The sequence below is a fragment of the Perca fluviatilis genome, chromosome 15 (assembly GCF_010015445.1).
Source record: "Perca fluviatilis chromosome 15, GENO_Pfluv_1.0, whole genome shotgun sequence".
NCBI lineage: Eukaryota > Metazoa > Chordata > Actinopteri > Perciformes > Percidae > Perca > Perca fluviatilis.
In genome coordinates this window covers 8816993-8834639 of record NC_053126.1, presented here as the reverse complement: position 1 = coordinate 8834639, position 17647 = coordinate 8816993, and the positions used below count along the sequence as shown (strand labels likewise).

The 17647-nt window shown below is 40.0% G+C and overlaps 1 protein-coding gene across 5 annotated transcripts; it reads right to left on the bottom strand.

The window, feature by feature from the left end:
* Nucleotides 1-529: 529 nt before the first annotated feature.
* Nucleotides 530-16903, bottom strand: LOC120574270 (trichohyalin). Of its 5 annotated transcripts, none has more exons than XM_039824556.1 (21): nt 16707-16903; nt 15700-15760; nt 14396-14735; nt 14030-14144; nt 13771-13906; nt 12487-12543; nt 12328-12396; nt 11983-12072; nt 10115-10224; nt 9782-10029; nt 9422-9600; nt 9167-9277; nt 6249-9083; nt 6004-6151; nt 5465-5570; nt 3812-3968; nt 3552-3644; nt 3124-3210; nt 2528-2660; nt 2105-2196; nt 530-1933 (listed from the first exon to the last, which is right to left on the bottom strand). In XM_039824556.1, the coding sequence occupies exons 1-21, from the start codon at nt 16724-16726 to the stop codon at nt 1877-1879; spliced, it is 5244 nt and encodes a 1747-aa protein (XP_039680490.1). In that variant the 5' UTR covers nt 16727-16903; the 3' UTR covers nt 530-1876. The 5 variants fall into 5 exon arrangements, with proteins under 5 accessions (XP_039680490.1, XP_039680491.1, XP_039680492.1 ...); XM_039824557.1 differs by having other exon boundaries at nt 13783-13906; XM_039824558.1 differs by lacking the exon at nt 12328-12396.
* Nucleotides 16904-17647: the final 744 nt, after the last annotated feature.

Below are 17647 nucleotides of genomic sequence, written 5' to 3'. Positions count from 1 at the left end.
AGGTGTTTAAGGATGAAAAATCTTACCTGCCTGATGTAAAAGCAACATTAATTTTCAGGTATCAAGTGCAAAAATGTTGGTTATATTTCGTTTTAAATGTCACAGCAAGCCAAAAGAGCTCATAGGTGCAGAATTATATCCATATCATGGATATCCGTGATGGATAACATTAAGAAACAGCATTGCTCTTTCAAAGTGTTGGCTCACATGACTGCAGTTTCACACGCAGGAGTCACAGGGAAGGAAAGATGAGTGTTGGGTTTTAATGAGGTGTGATGTTCCTCTTTAGGAATATGACTCCAAAGAACAAATTAGGGCTTCTGCAAGGACACCAAGCAATGATTTATAATATACATAGAAAAACATTTTATGTGAATGATCTGTGTTCCCACAGAATAAAGTTGGACAGTCTTAAAATGAAATAAAAACTCTCCATGTAACATTCTAGATAATTCTAGGTTTACAAATATTAGGCGTTAGGAGTTAACTGAGGCGACTTGTAACATATCGCTGAGTAATGCGAGGCACGTTAAATGTCAACAGCATTTTAATAACACACTCATTCAGAAGTGATTCAATATGTTTGGGATCTCTGAACTATGAAACCAGGGAATCCTTGACTATTTTCCTCCTGTATGACGTGTGGTCTGATGTTGGAGACCCTGCTGACATCACTGGCAGGCTCAGTTCAGACTTGATGCTCCACTAATGAGGTACTGTACTGTGTAGTCCTTTGAGAGAGCGGACATCAGTGTTCTCCTGCACCAGCCTCCTCAGGTTCATGTGTCACACGCTGCCACTGCTGTTGACAAAAGCACAGCTGCACAGTGGTTCAGTTCTTTGCTGACATTCGGCCATATCAACACATATGTGACCCGAACCTCCATATAAGCTCTGTGTCTTTTTCATTTAAAATCTTGACACTGTTCTTTAGTTATAGTAGCCTATACTTTTTCATCAGTGTGGAACATGTACCTGCTGTGGAAACAAATCTCCCTCTGGGATAATAAAGGCTCCCTATCCTTACAGTATGCTACTGATAATAATTTTCTATTTACATACCTTACAACACAGTTATTTATAGGCTGTCGCAATCAGAGAAACAGGGAAACACAAACATGTGTTTTGGTTAACTAACAAATACTTTATTGTTTGAATTTATATAACTGAATGATGCCAGAATAGAACATCTTCATACATCATGACTAATTGTTTCATATGTTGATAAAAAATAGTAACCTTCCTAAAATTCTTGCCCTAATTTGATTTTGCAGCTCAAATATTTTGGGTCATAAAACAACTGCATGTCATCAGAAAAGATACACCGACATCAACCTCTGTTTCAAAAGTAGTAAATGTTGTATTATGCTACATCTAGTGGTACAATATGTAAATAACATAACAATAACACATTTTTATACAACTGATGCAACACACTGAGTGATTTCATGAAAACACAGGCAGTGTGTCTATAAGTTACACTGTGCAATGTACTGACGAACAAAATATATATAATTTCTTTGTGATTACAGTGTTATATTTTAGAGTAAATCTTTTAGAAATGTTATCTAAAACAGTTTGTTGCTCCCTCTAGTGGTATTATGATGCCTTTTCTCTCTCCCTCACACACACACACACACACACACACACACACATACTGTGCATATTTTCTAAAGTATATTAACAACAACAACAAACAACAAATCAACTTTTTACACAGTAAAAAACAGTTACATATAATATAACACATACTGTGTAATAACAAATGTTACATATAACAGACATAATGTATAATACATCCTCTGTCTTTAAACTGCACTGACCAAACAGCAGTTTTACTCTGAAACATATATTCCACTTTCTCATCTTGTTTGGATCAGAATGACTCAAACAACTTCATTCTTTCTTGGGCAGAGAGGCCTTCTTTTAAACTCTGCAAGCCAAACACACATACAAAAAAGAAAATAACAGAAAGAGTAAATGTTCTTAATCTCCAGTTAGCATGATTGTAACACTTTACTGTGAGGTGAAGGTTTAAAAAAAGCGTTTAAAATGGTTCATATGAAGGGAACATGTTTGGCATTTCTCAGTTGACAAAGGTTACCTTTGATCTCACTCCTCTGATCTGACGTGTGAGGGAGGATTTCTCGGTTTTCTTCAGAAAAGCAGCATTACTTGTGTTCGTCACAGTTTCCTCTGAAGAAAACAAGAGGGTAGGAACAGCCAGGAAGGGAATTAAAGGAGTAGTTCTACATTTTGGGGAATGCACTTTATGAGAGTTAGATGAGGAGATCGATAGAAGTGCTGGTAAATGGATTTTGTTACATTGGGACAGAGCCAGGCTAGCTGGTTCCCCTTGTTTCCAGTCTTTATGCTAAGCTATTCCATAGGCTGCTGGCTGTATAGCTACATAGTCACTAATCTTCTCCTCTAACTCTTGGCAAGAAAGCAAATAAGCTTTATTTTTCAGACTTGAATGTGTGTGTGAGTAGAAATCCCATACGCAACAAAATAAAAAGTGTCTCACCGATGCTCTGTCCTGAGGCGTCCCCGCTTGTGGCAAACTTGACATCTTCACAGAGTTTGTTGACATCATGATAGGGTTCATCCTGGCTGTTCGTATAGAGGGCCTTGAGCTTGTTCTGGGCATATATTTTGTCCTGTTACACATACACACACATACACACAGACAAACAGTTTATATTCAACAGGGTTGAAGGAATCTGAGGCACTCAAGAGGGTAGTGGTTAAAAAGCCTTTAATATCTTCTTGGCTACATAAAGTCATTAGAACATGCCTATGCAGTTCAGCCATTAGGGCCTTCATCAGGGCAAGTACAAAATGGACGCCTTTGGGCTGTCTCTAATACTTGTTCAAAAGTGATCGCATGGTCAATATCCCCTTTTGAAACTAGAGCACCAGAGGGACACTTTCTACAACACTACACACTCCATGCAGACTGTATTGTGACTGATAATTCATACTCATTCACTAATTTCAGTAAATACAAAAAGAATCATGTTTTTGTTCAAGTATCAATGCAAAAGATTCTCTAACTATTTATTTCACAATTTTATCTCGTAATCTAGCAAGATCCCCAGATGTTACAAGAGATTTCAGTACCATTCGAGCAAGCTTCAAATCTTCCCTGAGAGAACGAGCTTCCTGTCTGAGAAACTGCATTTCTGCCTCCCTTGCTCGCAGAATCACCTGTAACATAAAGTACATCAACACAGTACATCCCGGTTATTCAGTAGTTTATATGTTGTGTGTTCTAGTAAAGGAGAGAAGAGTATACGTTAAGTGCAAACATTATACTGTATATCTATGGAAATCATTATCATTATTCCAACTTTTCTTCCAGCACTCACATGTGTATTTATAACCTCAAGTTGGATAAATCAATAATACACAAACCATTTATACCATCACAAACAAATTAAAACGCATGTTAATAATTAAACACACAGACAGCATCACTACTTTCTTCTTCTTGAAAGTTTTTTTGTTGGACAAAGATAAAGGTTAAAGCGTGTTTTCCAGACACTTACCTCCATCTCATAGAAGTTGTTTACTTGAGGGGCAACACGTGCTTGTTGTCCATTTAGCGAGAAATGTAGTTGAGACATTTCATCTGTCTCTCTCTTTAAGGGACGACAGGGACAGAGGGGGATATGACACATTTTACAAATGGCTTTTGAAAAACACACACTGTTTACACTACTGACATGTGGATATGTTAATCGAAGACAAACGAAGAATACTCAGCTACACTGTCTGAGACACCTTTGTGGAAAGAAAATGTTTATACCTGCTTCTTTTTGAGCTCCTGGTTTTCTTTTTGGTACTGCATCAAAGCTTGTTTCTCATCCTGCAGATCTTGGCTCAGCTGAGAGTTTTCCAGGCATCTCTGAGTGTGCTGAAGCGACAACACCTCGAGCTCCTTATGCATCAACTGGATCTCCTTCCTGCAGTGGCAAAGCAGAAGCATTATGTTGTACAGTAAAGTGAGCAGAGCAAGTAAAAAAGCTATTATGAGGAATTGGGAAAAACAGCTCCCAGACACAGGTCCAATGGCTAATAATTCTTCTTTATGGAAAAACTGCCATAAATGGTGAGACTTAAAGTACAACTGGAGGAAAAATGGGAAACATTGACATTATTCAAGACTAAATAGAGCTACACATTTGAAATACAGATTCACTATCAGGCCTGCATTGAATGATGGAAATACTGGGAGTGTATTTAGTTACATTACATGTCTGCTGATGCTTTTTATCCAAAGCGACTTACAATTGCTATATATGTCAGAGGTCACACGCCTCTGGAGCAACTAGGGGTTAAGTGTCTTGCTCAGGGACACATTGGTTGATGTATCACAGAGGGAATCAAACCCGGGTTTTCCGCACCAAAGGCATGTGTCATATCCACTGCACCATCACCACCACCCTTGCACCCCCCTAGTTTCTGGCAGTGTTTTTACATCTTCATTAGAACAGGTGCATGTCCTAACATGGCATTTGTATATTCTTCCAACCAGTCTGTGTAAAAAAAAAAGTTTGAGTTTATAAATACAATGGCACTCTAATCTAGTATTTGCTCCTCTATCACTCTCCAGGTATCAGCACCATGGACAGCGGTCAGTGATACAGGCCAAGACCTTAGCTGCCACAACTGCAGCCAATTCAGGGCTCGTTAGTTTGTACTCATCCGTGTGGTGAAGCGCACAGAAATGCTGCTGCCGATGCTTTGTATGAACATCAACTTTAGTCAATCTTTTTCTTTATTTCAATTTTTTTTTTTTTAAGATAATTTTTTGGGAGGTTTTCCCTTTAATCGGCAGTGACAGTGGATAGACAGGAAAGGGGGAAAGAAAGGGGATGACACACAGCAAAGGGCCGCAGGTCGGATTCAAACCCGGGCCGCTGCAAAGGACTCAGCCTACATGGGGCGCACGCTCTTACTGGGTGAGCTAGAGGCCGCCCCAACTTCAGTCGATCTTGACTGGAAAACCAAATACAGAGTGACTCCTAACACCACCTGGTGGAAATACATTTTACCTGCTAGCTATTTAATTTATTGATTGCTTAATTATTCTGTTATTCGAACTCATCAATTTTCTTTAAACTTTAGAAAGGAAACTAATTCTGAGTTAATGAATTCATTGATTATATTCTCAATCTAAGACAGGAAGTCAACCTGCCGTAGGTGGGTTTTGTATATATTTCCGTTTGCAATGAAATCATTTTTAAGTGAAACATGATGATTTTGCAGAAAGAAATAAGAAATAAATAAATACGTTCAAAAAAGGAAATACACATCACAATAAAATGCAATCCAATCCAAGAGTCCTGCAATATATGCTGCAGTAGTGTACACAGTAGCTAGATGTATGCAGGTGACTTTCAGTAGCTTCAATGTAAGAGAAAAAACAAATGCAGTGAAAGGACCAGTAGTCACTCACTCATATTCCACGCGCAGTTGTGCGATGTCATCGCTCTCCTTGATGGGCTGTGCTGATCGACTTTTCTCCAGCTCCTGTTTATGGGCTCTCCTCATTGCTACAATGGCTGCAGAAAGATATGAAAACTTGCGTAATTGTTTACCATTGTTGCATTAGAGTAACTTAATTTCTGCTAATCTTCAACTAACTTTTCACGATGGACAAAAGCTTCTTGTATAGTAAGTCTTTTTGTTGCTGATCTCATAAATTGCTCATCTAAATATATATATACATATATATATATATATATATATATATATATATATATATACATACAGTATATATATATATATATATTCGTAACATTTATTTAACTAATGCAGTCGGTTCCCATGTTATTATAAGAATGTCCTTCATTGTTATATTTTGTTTGTGAATCAATTTAAACATTGTTACAACTTCAGCAAAAATTCCTTGTCATGAAAAAAATTCAGTTTGTATTGACATAACAGCCTAAAGTGCTTTTATTTTTGTATGACTTCTTGCTGAAAGACATTTACCTGCCATTGTGGCGGATGTCTCTTCCTGCAGCAGCTTGTCTTTCTCCTTCAGAAGTGCTGCCACCTCTGTCTGATGCTGCTGCTGTAGATCACCTATCAGCTGCCTGTGCATTTCCTCCATAGCAGTGACACCTTGATGACAGGATGCCTGTATTGAAATTTAGAAAGAAGGTTCTCTATTATAAATCAATAATTGCTTTCTTTAAGAGACAGAGTATCTGATAAAGAAATAAGGTCTTTGTTACCTCAAGTTTTTCAAGATCTTTCTGGTAAGCCTCTCTCATGGCTGCTGCACCACCTGCCAATATTGTTTTTCTCTCCGCCGCAGTCTGGTCTGGTAGGGAGGAGGTACTTTCGGTCAAAGCAGGTGTCTCTGTGCAGGTTTTGGTCTGTTTCTCTTTGGAAGACTTGGTGTAGTAACCATGCAAGTGCTTCATCTCTTTTTCGTGGATCTGTTGCAGTTCCCTAATCTTCTCTTGAAACCCCATTTCCAGTTTTTTCATCCGTTCCTCGTGATAAGCCTCGATTTTCCGTAAGTCTTCCAGGAGTCTCTGCTTCCCAGTCTCTACAGATGCTATCTTTTGCTCAGCACGCTCCAGTTCTTCTCTTAATACGCTGATGTCCTCCTGAAGCTGACATAAGGTGTGATTAAAAGCCTCCTGCTCATCCTTTAATGTGATATCCTGCTCTTCGCACAAAGCTTGCAGTTTGTCCTGTAACACCTCACTTTGCTGCTGCTCTAAATCTGAGTGCAGCCTGTCTAACAAATAAATTAACTTTGCCTGCTCCTGCATCCAATTTAAGTCAGCCGCAGAAGCACTTTCCCAATTATCAGCCACTCTGCACTCTACTGCATTGCCATCAGAAATCTCCTGGCAGAGTTGGTGTAAGGATTTAGCCCTTCTCTGCAGCCGGGATATTAGTCGCGCTAACCAGTCTGGTTCTTTCTCTGCTTCTACCTTTTGGACATCAGATTCATTCCTTTCAACTGGTTTTGTAGCTCCTTCTGAACCTCTGCCCTCTCCCTGCACTTTCTCCTCATAGGAAGCCAACTCTGGGGGGTTAATATCTGCCAGACTCTTCCTTTGAGGCTCCACTTCTTGATTATTTACTTGAGTCGTGCTCTCATATTGATGCTGAACTTTTAAGGCAGCATAAATGAGCTCCGCTTCAGCACAGACTCCAACAATGGCCTGCTCTAAAGGTCCATTGTTGTCACATTCTGCTCTCCCAGTCCTTTTTTCTGTTTTTAAGGCTATTCTTTGGGAGATTATGTTTTTGTACTTTTGTGCCACATCCCCCACATCCTCTCTTGATGTTAAGGGTAGTTGCCCAATGCCATGTTGACTCTGAAGGACAGACACAATTTTTTCTACTACAAATACTTCCCTCATTAAACACTTCCCAACACTTTCCATGTCATCCTTTGGGGGTTTACTCTGAGCACTAATGTTGCTCTCAGCTCCAGCTAATGTCTCATCATTGAGGATCCTATCCTCTCCTTTGCTTTCATTGTGTGATTCATGCTGCTGTTTCTCTGCATCTTTCTCTCCCTGCTGAAGGCAGGCAGCAACGGTTGCTAGTAGCTTCTCAAAATCCGTAATATTGATCGGAGTGGCTTGGAGCCTCTCCCTGCAGGCTTGTATGATGTTCAGTGCGACCTGAAACCTACCGACCAACATCCTACAGCGGTTTTCTGTCTCCTGGGCGAAGCGCTGGCTCTGTTTGGCCTGACTGTGAAGCAGCAGACTGAGGTGCTGAGCGGTGGCTCGGCTTTGAGTTAGCTGGGAGCAAAGGTGGGGGTCCCGGCAGCTGATGTGACTCTGGTGCTCCTCCAGTCTTTGCATGATGTCCCTTAGTTTCTCCTCTGTTACATAAAGCTTGGTTTCAAGCATCTGGATCACAGACATAAATCTTTCTGGGTAATCTCCTGCATGTTCAACTGCATTCGAGTCTCTTGCATTCGGCCTGCTGTCATTTACAGTGAGAAGATCAGTTGTCTGTCTCTCATTTTTCTCATCCTTCTGCTGAGAAAAGGCACAGGTACAACCTTTCAATACGTCATTCAGCTTCACTTCCGTGTCCTCCAGGCTATTACCTAGGACTTCCATCTTCAGCAAAACTTCACTCAGCTCTTGCTCCTTCCTGTCTAGGAGTCTCTCGTAGCCTTCTCGTATATCCTGTGTTTCAGACTCCTTTTGCTGCACCTTCCCTAAGGCCAGCTGCAGCTCCTCACTAACTCTCTCGTATGAGTGTTCAAGATTGTAGTATTGCGTCTCATCTGTTTTCAAGCGGCTTTGCAGCCTGCTCACCTCCTCATCTGCCTCACATAACTGGTTCTGCAGCTCTTGACAGCGATGGTCGAGCTGCTCTCTTTCCTCTTGAAGTTTCTGCACAGTAGATACTGTACACGCTAGCTCCTCTTGAAGCTGTTGTTGAGCCTCCTCAATGTCCCTGGTCCAGGTGTGGGTCTTATTCTGGCTCTCAACCTGCTGTTCAGCCCTGTCCAGTCTCTTCTGAAGGTCGTGTGAGTGTTGCTCTGCATGTGCCAGGCTAGCGGCCAAGCTCTTCCGTTCTCTGTCCTGACTTGTTTGAAGGAGTGTGAGGTGCTTCTGCAGGCGAGCCTCCTTTTGAGCCTGCGCTTCCTCATTAGCATGAAGTTGAGTTGTCACCTCTTGGAGATGTTTGTGCAAGCGATCAGCGTCCTGCTGGAGACTGTGGAAACTCTGCAACTCCTGCTGCAGCTGTGTGAAGCGCAACCCGGCCTCCCTCCTCTGCTCCTCACTGGCACTCAGCTGGGCCTTCAGGGTCGCCACGCAACGCTCCCACTCCATCTGCTGCTCACGAAACTGCCGACGATCTTGCTCCAGCTGGGCCTGTGCAAGTGCTGTGGCGTCACCCGTGACCAGTAGCTGCGCTTGTTGAGCTAAGAGATCTACCCTTCGCCGTAGTTCATCTTCCCTGGCTTCCTCCTGGCTACTCTTTTGAGCCTCTAGCTCAAAGTGGAGGTCATGATTTATCTTCTGCAGCCGCTGTAAAACCAATGCTTGTTCCGAAGACGAGTTGGAGAAAGGATCATTCTATGGGACAACAGTGAGCTTTTAGGGCAAACTGTGCTTTGCATGGTGATATGGTATATGTTTGAGTGTCTTCTGTGTTATACCTGTGGATGCACCCTTTCCTTGGAATGCTTCCCTCTCTCTCGTTTTAGCTCTTCCTGCAGATCCCTGTTTAACTGCTGCAGTCGAGAGAGTTCCTTCTGTGTTTGTTCCAGCTGTAGAGAAATAGTAACAAGACTGTCACACAAATCCGGTATTCCTGTGTTTACGTATTTAGGTGAACATGCTTTAGTCAATGGTTGTGTCAATTGTGTCAATTACAAATATACACACACACACACACTCAAACATAATCCCACCTCTTTGACAAGTTGCCCAGTTTGCTGCTCACAGGGCAATTTATCCTTCTCCTTTGTGCGCTCACAGGTGGCGTTTATTGATACTTGCTGCTCCAAACACTCAAGATTTGAAAGTATTGTTGTGGAGGTAGAGCCGTCACTTCCAGCTCCTTCTACACACGATGATACATCTGTCACACCTGGTGCACAGAAGGTTATACACAGAAATACATTTAGTACAATGTGATACGTACCGATATGTAGACATCTATCATTGCGTCTGTTCCCCTATGAAGCAAATATTAGAACATGATTGCAAACCACTAATATAGAAGCACCACGTGGTTGCAACATGAAGCGTACACTGAAGACAGAAAGCACCTTCAACCTCCTCCACCCGCCGTGGAGGAGCAGAGGAGGAGGCGATCATTGACGATGCATCAGCAGAACTCTCCTCTGCCTCTGGCTGCAGTTTGACTTTTTTCTGCTGTTGATGTGTTTCCTCTGCACTGTCACTGGTTTTTTGCTCTTGCAAAAAGCTGTCTGGGTTTTCAGCTTTCTCCAGACCCTCAACTGACAGTGAGTCTGCATGCTGTGATTTCTGATGAGTCTCTTGCTCTGAAAGGGAGCTGTGAGAAATGAAAAGGGAACTTATGTAGACTATGTACTGCTAATTGACACCAATTATGCAGCATTTTTAACAAGTTTATTTACCTTGTGACGTCAAGGGTAAGACTGGGCCTCACATTCTTCAACACTGCTTGGACCCAGTTGTGTCTCATCCCAGAGGTCATAGCACCGAGCGTGTACACTCCATCTCTGGTCTGTGGTAAGAAAATAAATATTATTCGTTACACACCTGAAAGTGAAAGGTAGTGAATGTGTTGGCTTTAAAAACTTGTTTCCATCTTGTCACAGTTTATCTAAAATGTGTGAATACTTTGATTTACCCTCGATATTTGGTAACATCAAAGAAGCTTGACTTCTCTTTACTCAAGCATCCATTCCAATCTCAATTTAATATGTTTTATGATTAGTGAAACCGTTTTTCAAATGTACTACAATATGTTGCAAAGAAGAATGTGCATAGACTGTAGTAGATGTGTAGATGGATTGTTACTGGTATACAATACCTGGTATACAATACAATACAGCACAGTACAACACAGTACAGTAAAAAAGCAGGAATATTGGCAGTTTGCAATGGCATCCAGAACCAGACAGATAAAATCAATACACTGTAAGAAAACAACCTGTAGGAAAACTGGCAGAAAATTACCAGTACCTTTTTCATTAAGTTTACAGACATTTATGTTAATCCAAAGACGGAAAATTCTGTAGATTTACAGTATACCTTATGTACCTTTAATGGACATTTCTGTCCAAATCCAAATACAGAAAAACACCTATGAAATATCATTACAGAAAATGTCTTCATAGTAACACAGTATATTAGTCCATATTTCTACAGAGTTTTCTAACAGTGTACTTTGTGAACTCACTGAAGTACACTGTTACATAAAAGAGAGTACATAAAAGAGGACATCAAACCTCAAACACAGAGGAGCTAAAAAGCCACATGATTCCAGAGTGGCAGAGAGATTTGTTTATGTGGATTCCTACTCTTGATATTTAAGACCATAATCATTTTGACAGCATAAACAACACAACAAACTAAAATTAACCTTGGTCCCAGTGCAAAGCAACAGAGCCTGTATAATTTACGCCCACAGAGTTCCTCCATACTAGGTCCACACTTGCTTAAACAGCCTCTGCAGACTGAGACATTCCTAGTAGAAAAGCCATAATTCATACTTTTTATTGATCCCCAGTGGGGTAATTACAATTTACACTCTGTTTGTTAGAACACACTACACACAGGCCTGAAATACACACATGCTCAGGTCCTATACATGCACAAATGGAGAGATGTCAGAGTGAGGGGCTGCGACTGCTGGATAATTGGGGGGATTCGTTGCCTTGGCAGTGCTCAGGTGCATCCGGGCAACTTGCATCTGATCTGGCATCTCTCCAGCTACAGTCTGCAGTCCTCACTCCATACTTTGGTCCATACAGTGACTTGAACTAGCAACCCTGCATTTCCCAACCCAACTCCCTACGGACTGAGCTACTGCCACCCCAAAGTCACAAATGGGCTGCTGGTCCATTTTTCTTTTCTAGCTCCAACAGGCAGCTTCAACCAAAAGCGATGCTTAAAGCTCCTTGATTCTGATTGGTTAGACTCTGGCACATACTATTTGGCCTACCTGCCTGTGTAGCAGCTGGATTCTTTTATTTTATTGCTATAAATATTTATTGATCCATGAATATGTGGGTAAAATGAAATCATGAGAAATAAATCTACAACAAACTGTTTTTAAAATACAAAAACATCTACCTTTACCGTACTGAATTTAGAAAGATAGATAGATAGATAGATAGATAGATAGATAGATAGATAGATAGATAGATAGATAGATGGATAGATAGATAGATAGATAGATAGATATGTTATCAGACTCATCTTACTATTTGCATTACTCATTTGTTTGACTGTAAATTTGAGAAGTTATTGAACTCACATGAATTTGAAAACCACAGTTCTTCTGAGCTGGGTAGTCTTTGATGTCAAAACATGTGGACAAGTTTATCTCACCGTCCACATCAGCTGCCTGAAATGAACAATCAGGGAACAAAGACAGCTTAGGGCAAATATCTGTGACACGAAACTCCATTCAAGCATTCACTCACAGTTAATGTTGAGTAGCGTGTCATATGTGGGTCATGATTTGTTTTTTACCTACAGTATTTAATTATTTTGTTAGGATAAATCTCCATACTGACAGACATATGAGCTTCTTATTCAACTGTAAAGTTACATTTCTCTTTTTTTTAACAGAGCAGAATATAGCAGAATACCAGCGCACCTCCTCAGCTATTGAATCTTTGTAGAACTTCAGGATTTGGTCAGTCAGGACAAACCAGTGTTTCTGCCACTAAGCAGAACAAGACAGTGCACAGGATTATTAGCTTGTCAGACCTATAATCATGCTACTGTTCCTAAAATTGTGAATTGACCAGTTCACCTGACCAGATGCATCCTTCCGCATCATCCATCCTTTCTTAAAGTTGAGCAGGGCAGGCTGAAGAAGAAGCAAAGCATCTTATTTGCAATACCAAAGAAATATTGTGTATTATAATAATGGCTAGGAATAATCAACAAATGTGATCCATTACTTTATTGATGAACATCATCATTAATTATTCTGGGTCTCGGTCACGAGCCACACCTGGGCCTGGGGTGGTTCTTATTATAAAGATCACCTTCCTACGGAGCCCAGCTCTTCCCTCACCCCAGCTGTCATTTTGGTTTTGGTTGTTTTTCCACACACCCATACACACATAGATGACTGATTACTGACTTGAACGTTTCTGTTTTTTCAGTATGGTTTCTGTAAATATATGCCTATTTTATGCTTATACCTCTTCTGCTTTCCCATGTTTGTTGCAGCCTATGAGCCAGTTGTGACACAAGATAAACACAGAAAGCTCAAACATCTGAGTTTTACTAAAGGTTAGCTATTGTTTTAAACACGAATCTTTGTTGATGATATTTTATTGTGTGATTCTTTAGAGTTCAGATATTGTGCAGTTCCTGTCTTTCAATACCCCACTGGGGATCAATAAAAAGTATGAATTGTTATTAAAATTTATTATTTTGGCTTTTCTACTAGTAATGTCTCAGTCTGCAGAGGCTGTTTAAGCAAGTGTGGACCTAGTATGGAGGAACTATGTGGGTGTAAATTATACAGGCTCTGTTCGACTTCATTTCACTCTTTGAAAATCCTGATCATTTCATGAATTTGTAAATGAGGCATGACAAAATACACAAATTGCCAAGATATGAAATGGTAAGAAACAAGCCTGATTATCAAGTGCTACATACACTATCATTTAAATAAATGGTCAACAGCAGAAGCCCCAAAATGTGGCATGCCTTCAGTAACCAGCAAGAAACCAGACTGGACATATCCTTCAATCATATACTCCTGCCTGTCACACTTACATCATGATTATTATTGAAACTATGGTAACAGCCGAGGCAGTGCCATTATTGGCTATGACTTAATTTGGCTTTTAACTCAGCAATATTTCTGATAAGCAGGAAAACAAAGAATTTGGATTATTAAGATGACTGCAGTGTCCACCTTTAAATATAGGGGCTACATGAGTCAGTTCCAACTGACTATGCAAGAAGATATAGAACAATTAATATATGTATGTAATTTGCTGATTGGTATAGACAGCAGCAGTTAACAGTTAGCCTACTTTAGTGTGTAATCATAAATACACGTTAAAAGTAAAAGTACCTGTTTCTTTACTTTGTTGCAGTGATGACGAAATGAAGTGGTGGAAACCAAAGAGGAGGAAGACTCCAGTGGCTCAGAGGAGCTGCTTGTTTTCATTTTCTCAGCTTTATCGCCATGACACTGGTCTTTGTTATCCCTTTAATAATGGAAACATAAATGGAACAGATTAACAAAACTGGTTATCATATTTCATTGGAAATATAGCACAATAACAGCAACAACTTAAATCCTCAAAAAGTATTCAAAAATAACAACAAACCTGATTTGGCAGTGCTCAGGTGCATCCGAGGAGAACAGCTGGCCAGAATTCAGGGCTTTCTTTTCTGCAGTTTGTCCTTTTTTTACTTGTGAACTTGATACTGCATGGTCTGAATCTATTTCAGAGACAGCAGTAAAGAAACAACAGCTGTATATAAAACAATTTCAGAAGCTTCTTTAGTAACATTGTGATTAAGAAAGAACAAAACAAAAAAAAACAGAATAAATAGAATCATACAAATGAGCCACCACAATTAGATTTTTAGCCATATCTAGGATTTTTGACTGTAATTAACTTAATTTGGATATTTTTTCTATATAATACTTTACAAATAGACATACATAAATAACACATGAATGCAATTACCGCCTCCGGTGGTTCTTTGGTCGAGTCTGCTGAGAGAGCGACTGCTTCTCATGAACGGAGCAGCAGTGAGAGAGGAGGTGTGGAGGGACGAGAAGCTGCGGCTGCTGCAGAGGCGGAAAGCTGGTCTGGCCAGGCAAGATGCTTGCCTGGTACCCTGGTGGCCTTGGTGGCTGAGGCTGCCTCTTTTCAAACTGCCACCAGCCTTACTGCCGCTAGCAGTTGAGTCACTACCTCTGCTGCTGAGGCTTTTGCTCCTTCCAACAGTAATGCTGGTTTTAGACGTACTGCTGCCAGTCTGTTTACCTCTACTAGATGCAGGTACAGTTAATGCTGCTGGTTCCTTTGGGAGAAAGAAAAGAGCAAGAGTAGAGACTAGTGATTGTCTGAGAAAATAAGTCACAAAAATACATATTTGTAAGTATACATTTTTTTATGGTTTTCAGTTTTGAGGATGATAATTATTAAATGGTCAAACATCGCACCTCTTGCTCAACCCCATCCCAACCTGGACTCTTTGACACATACAATCCAATCACCGCTGGAGAGAACCTTTTAATCCTCAAAAGAGCTCTTAATTTGCTTAAGTGCCATCTGACCGACACTGTGATCATGGACACAAACACACTTGAACTTAATCACTCTTGAGCAATGGAAAGCCATCAGACATAGGCAGTTTATTCCAGTCTCTAGAGATGCAGCCTCACCAACTGCAGGGGCAATCAATCTGTGGCCAGACCACAAGACTGAAAAATCAATTAGAGGAGGCTCGAAGAGTCCTTACTTTGCAGCTTGTGAAGGTTGTAAATGCACTAACTTCATCTTCGGCCATTAATGGTTACATAAATAAAACCAAATGCATGCACGTCTAGTAAAAACATGCACCCAGTCTGAGAAAATTGTGTCCATGTTAAGTTAGTGAGTATGCTACAGGGTTTGGACGCCCAAAGGTATTTGGGGGATCTTATTTAAAGGACCCCCACATGATCCCGTAAATGATGAGTCAATTTCACAACTCAAAACAATCTTAACAATACTGCTGTTGCATTTTATAAACATCATAAACTATCTCAAATCTTGTTTATTGTGATCAAATGTGCTCTACATCAATATGTTTCCAATGCAGCTGAGCAACAGTCTGCAGGGGGAAAATACATTTTCTAGAAGATTGAATAAAAAATGAAAATGTAAAGTAAATCGTAATTTAAAGGGCACATGTTGCCTAATCCCCATGACACTTAAAGGATGAACACACTTAAGGTCATCACTTACCAAACCAGCATTTATGAAGTGAGTTTGGCACTTACCTTCCCCCCTGTCTTCTGTGCAGGTTTGTTGGTCTTAGAGTTGACCAGGGTATCAGGCCACCTGTTATAGATGAGATTAAGACTAAGATTAAGTTAAGCATAAACCATTCCGTCATCCTGCACTTTCAGAAACTTTTAGTGGGGGGGTCACAATGTTATCATTACATTTTATATATCAATATTTAATAATGTATACATTTATAGAAAGCATTCCTGTGCTGATCATTGTATTGTATGTATTATGTGTACTTGTCAGCTAATTAACAGTTTGTGGATGTGGCCCAAGTTATTGGAAATAGTATGTAGTTGACAAGCATCTGTGTCAGTGATCATTGTTGTTGTTTCAATGGGATAATCTGACACAATTATTTCAAGTGCAGTTCAAGATTCAGATAAAATAATTAAAGTTATTGATCATTTCTGTGCTCCTTATGCCTACCTGACAAGTCAACAAGCTCTTTCCCGAATCAGCCTACTGCACTGTTTAGAAAACGCAATGCAAAATCATTACTGAAGGTCAACATGTTGTCTTTTTCTCTAATTTTGCCAAAATGACACATGGAAAAGCTGTGATTACTTCAGAGGAGATGGAGGGGCTTTTTACGTCGTAAATTAGAGCCCAGAGTTGGAAGGATGGTGCCAGGAAACATTTACATAATTTGGCAGCCAGAGGCTGCGCACAGAGTCTACAATGCTAAGTGTTAAAAAAACATTTTAATCTATACCACATCCATCTCTCTCACATCAAGAAAGAGAGAATTCACTGCCAATAAACTGATCACATTTAGAAACAGAACAGGTAAATATAACAAACTTTTGTCTATAAAGAATTGAACATGCTCACTGTTTCTTACTCATGTATTTCGTATTTCAGCTGCCATGTGAGAATACTGCATGTATGTTTATTATTATTATAGAGATGTTACGGGCATCGCAATCCAAAAATAGGTTAAAAGCAATGATACACTGATAGAAATATAGGAAACAGCTGGATAATGCTGACTTACCTTGGCGCCTTGGACATCATTTTCGGCAGTATAATGAAAAAACACTGAATGAGAATATTAAGATAAACGTGAGAACTTCTGGCTGATATTTTTATCCATCTGCAGAAGAGGTGCGCTCCCTCTCACTCGATCTGGCAAAAACCAGAGAGAACAAATCACAAACAGGTCTTTACAATAGTGTCCCAAAGAACTACACACACACACACACACACACACAATCCCATACAGAGTTGACAAACTCCATTAGAGTTTTGCAGGATTAAGCCAACAGCTTAACAGGATTACTTCACTGTATTTTAGTGACGTGGACATACCTGCCTACAATGTCTAGAAATACTGCAAAGGCTCTCAAAGTTTATATCACGACACAGTATTTAACTTATATGAGTACAATCCACAACAGTAGTGGAGAGAAACACATGAACCAAGTCCAACAGAGAAGGATTTGTCTGCTGACTTTACATTTGCTCTGCTGAGAACACACACAGCGACACAGCTGTCACTGTGGATCTGTGAGCTGTGACCTGACCTGAACTATCAAAAACTACTTTACATTACTAGTCTGAATAAAAGTACTTTTTATACATCAATAAATCAATTATCATGTGATTATAGCAAATGTGCCTAAACTCATTAGTAAATCACCTGTGTGGTTAAGGCAAAAAAGTGTAAAGCAGTACACTGAGATGGAAAATGAAAATACAGTAAGCTATGTATATAAAAAGGTTTGAAGTAAATCCCTCCAATCTGGAGAAAGGTAGAAATAACTTGATCAGATTTACAGACAAAAGTGCAAGGCTCACACATGGGAACAAAACAGGCTGTAAAGAAAAAAATGACAACTTTACAGCCAATTTTATGATTTAGAGACGAGTAAGAAATTGTTTAACCTTTATTTCTAAAGGTTAAACACTATCTCAAATAGCTTAATCGTATGCCAT

Coding starts and splice junctions, on each gene's coding strand:
- LOC120574270 (XM_039824556.1), bottom strand. CDS start 16,726: ATGATGTCCAAGGCGCCAAG. Junction 12,073..12,327: donor AAGATTCAATAGCTGAGGAG/GTGCGCTGGTAT, acceptor TGTTCATTTCAG/GCAGCTGATGTGGACGGTGA. Junction 10,225..11,982: donor ACTGTGGTTTTCAAATTCAT/GTGAGTTCAATA, acceptor TTCTTACCACAG/ACCAGAGATGGAGTGTACAC.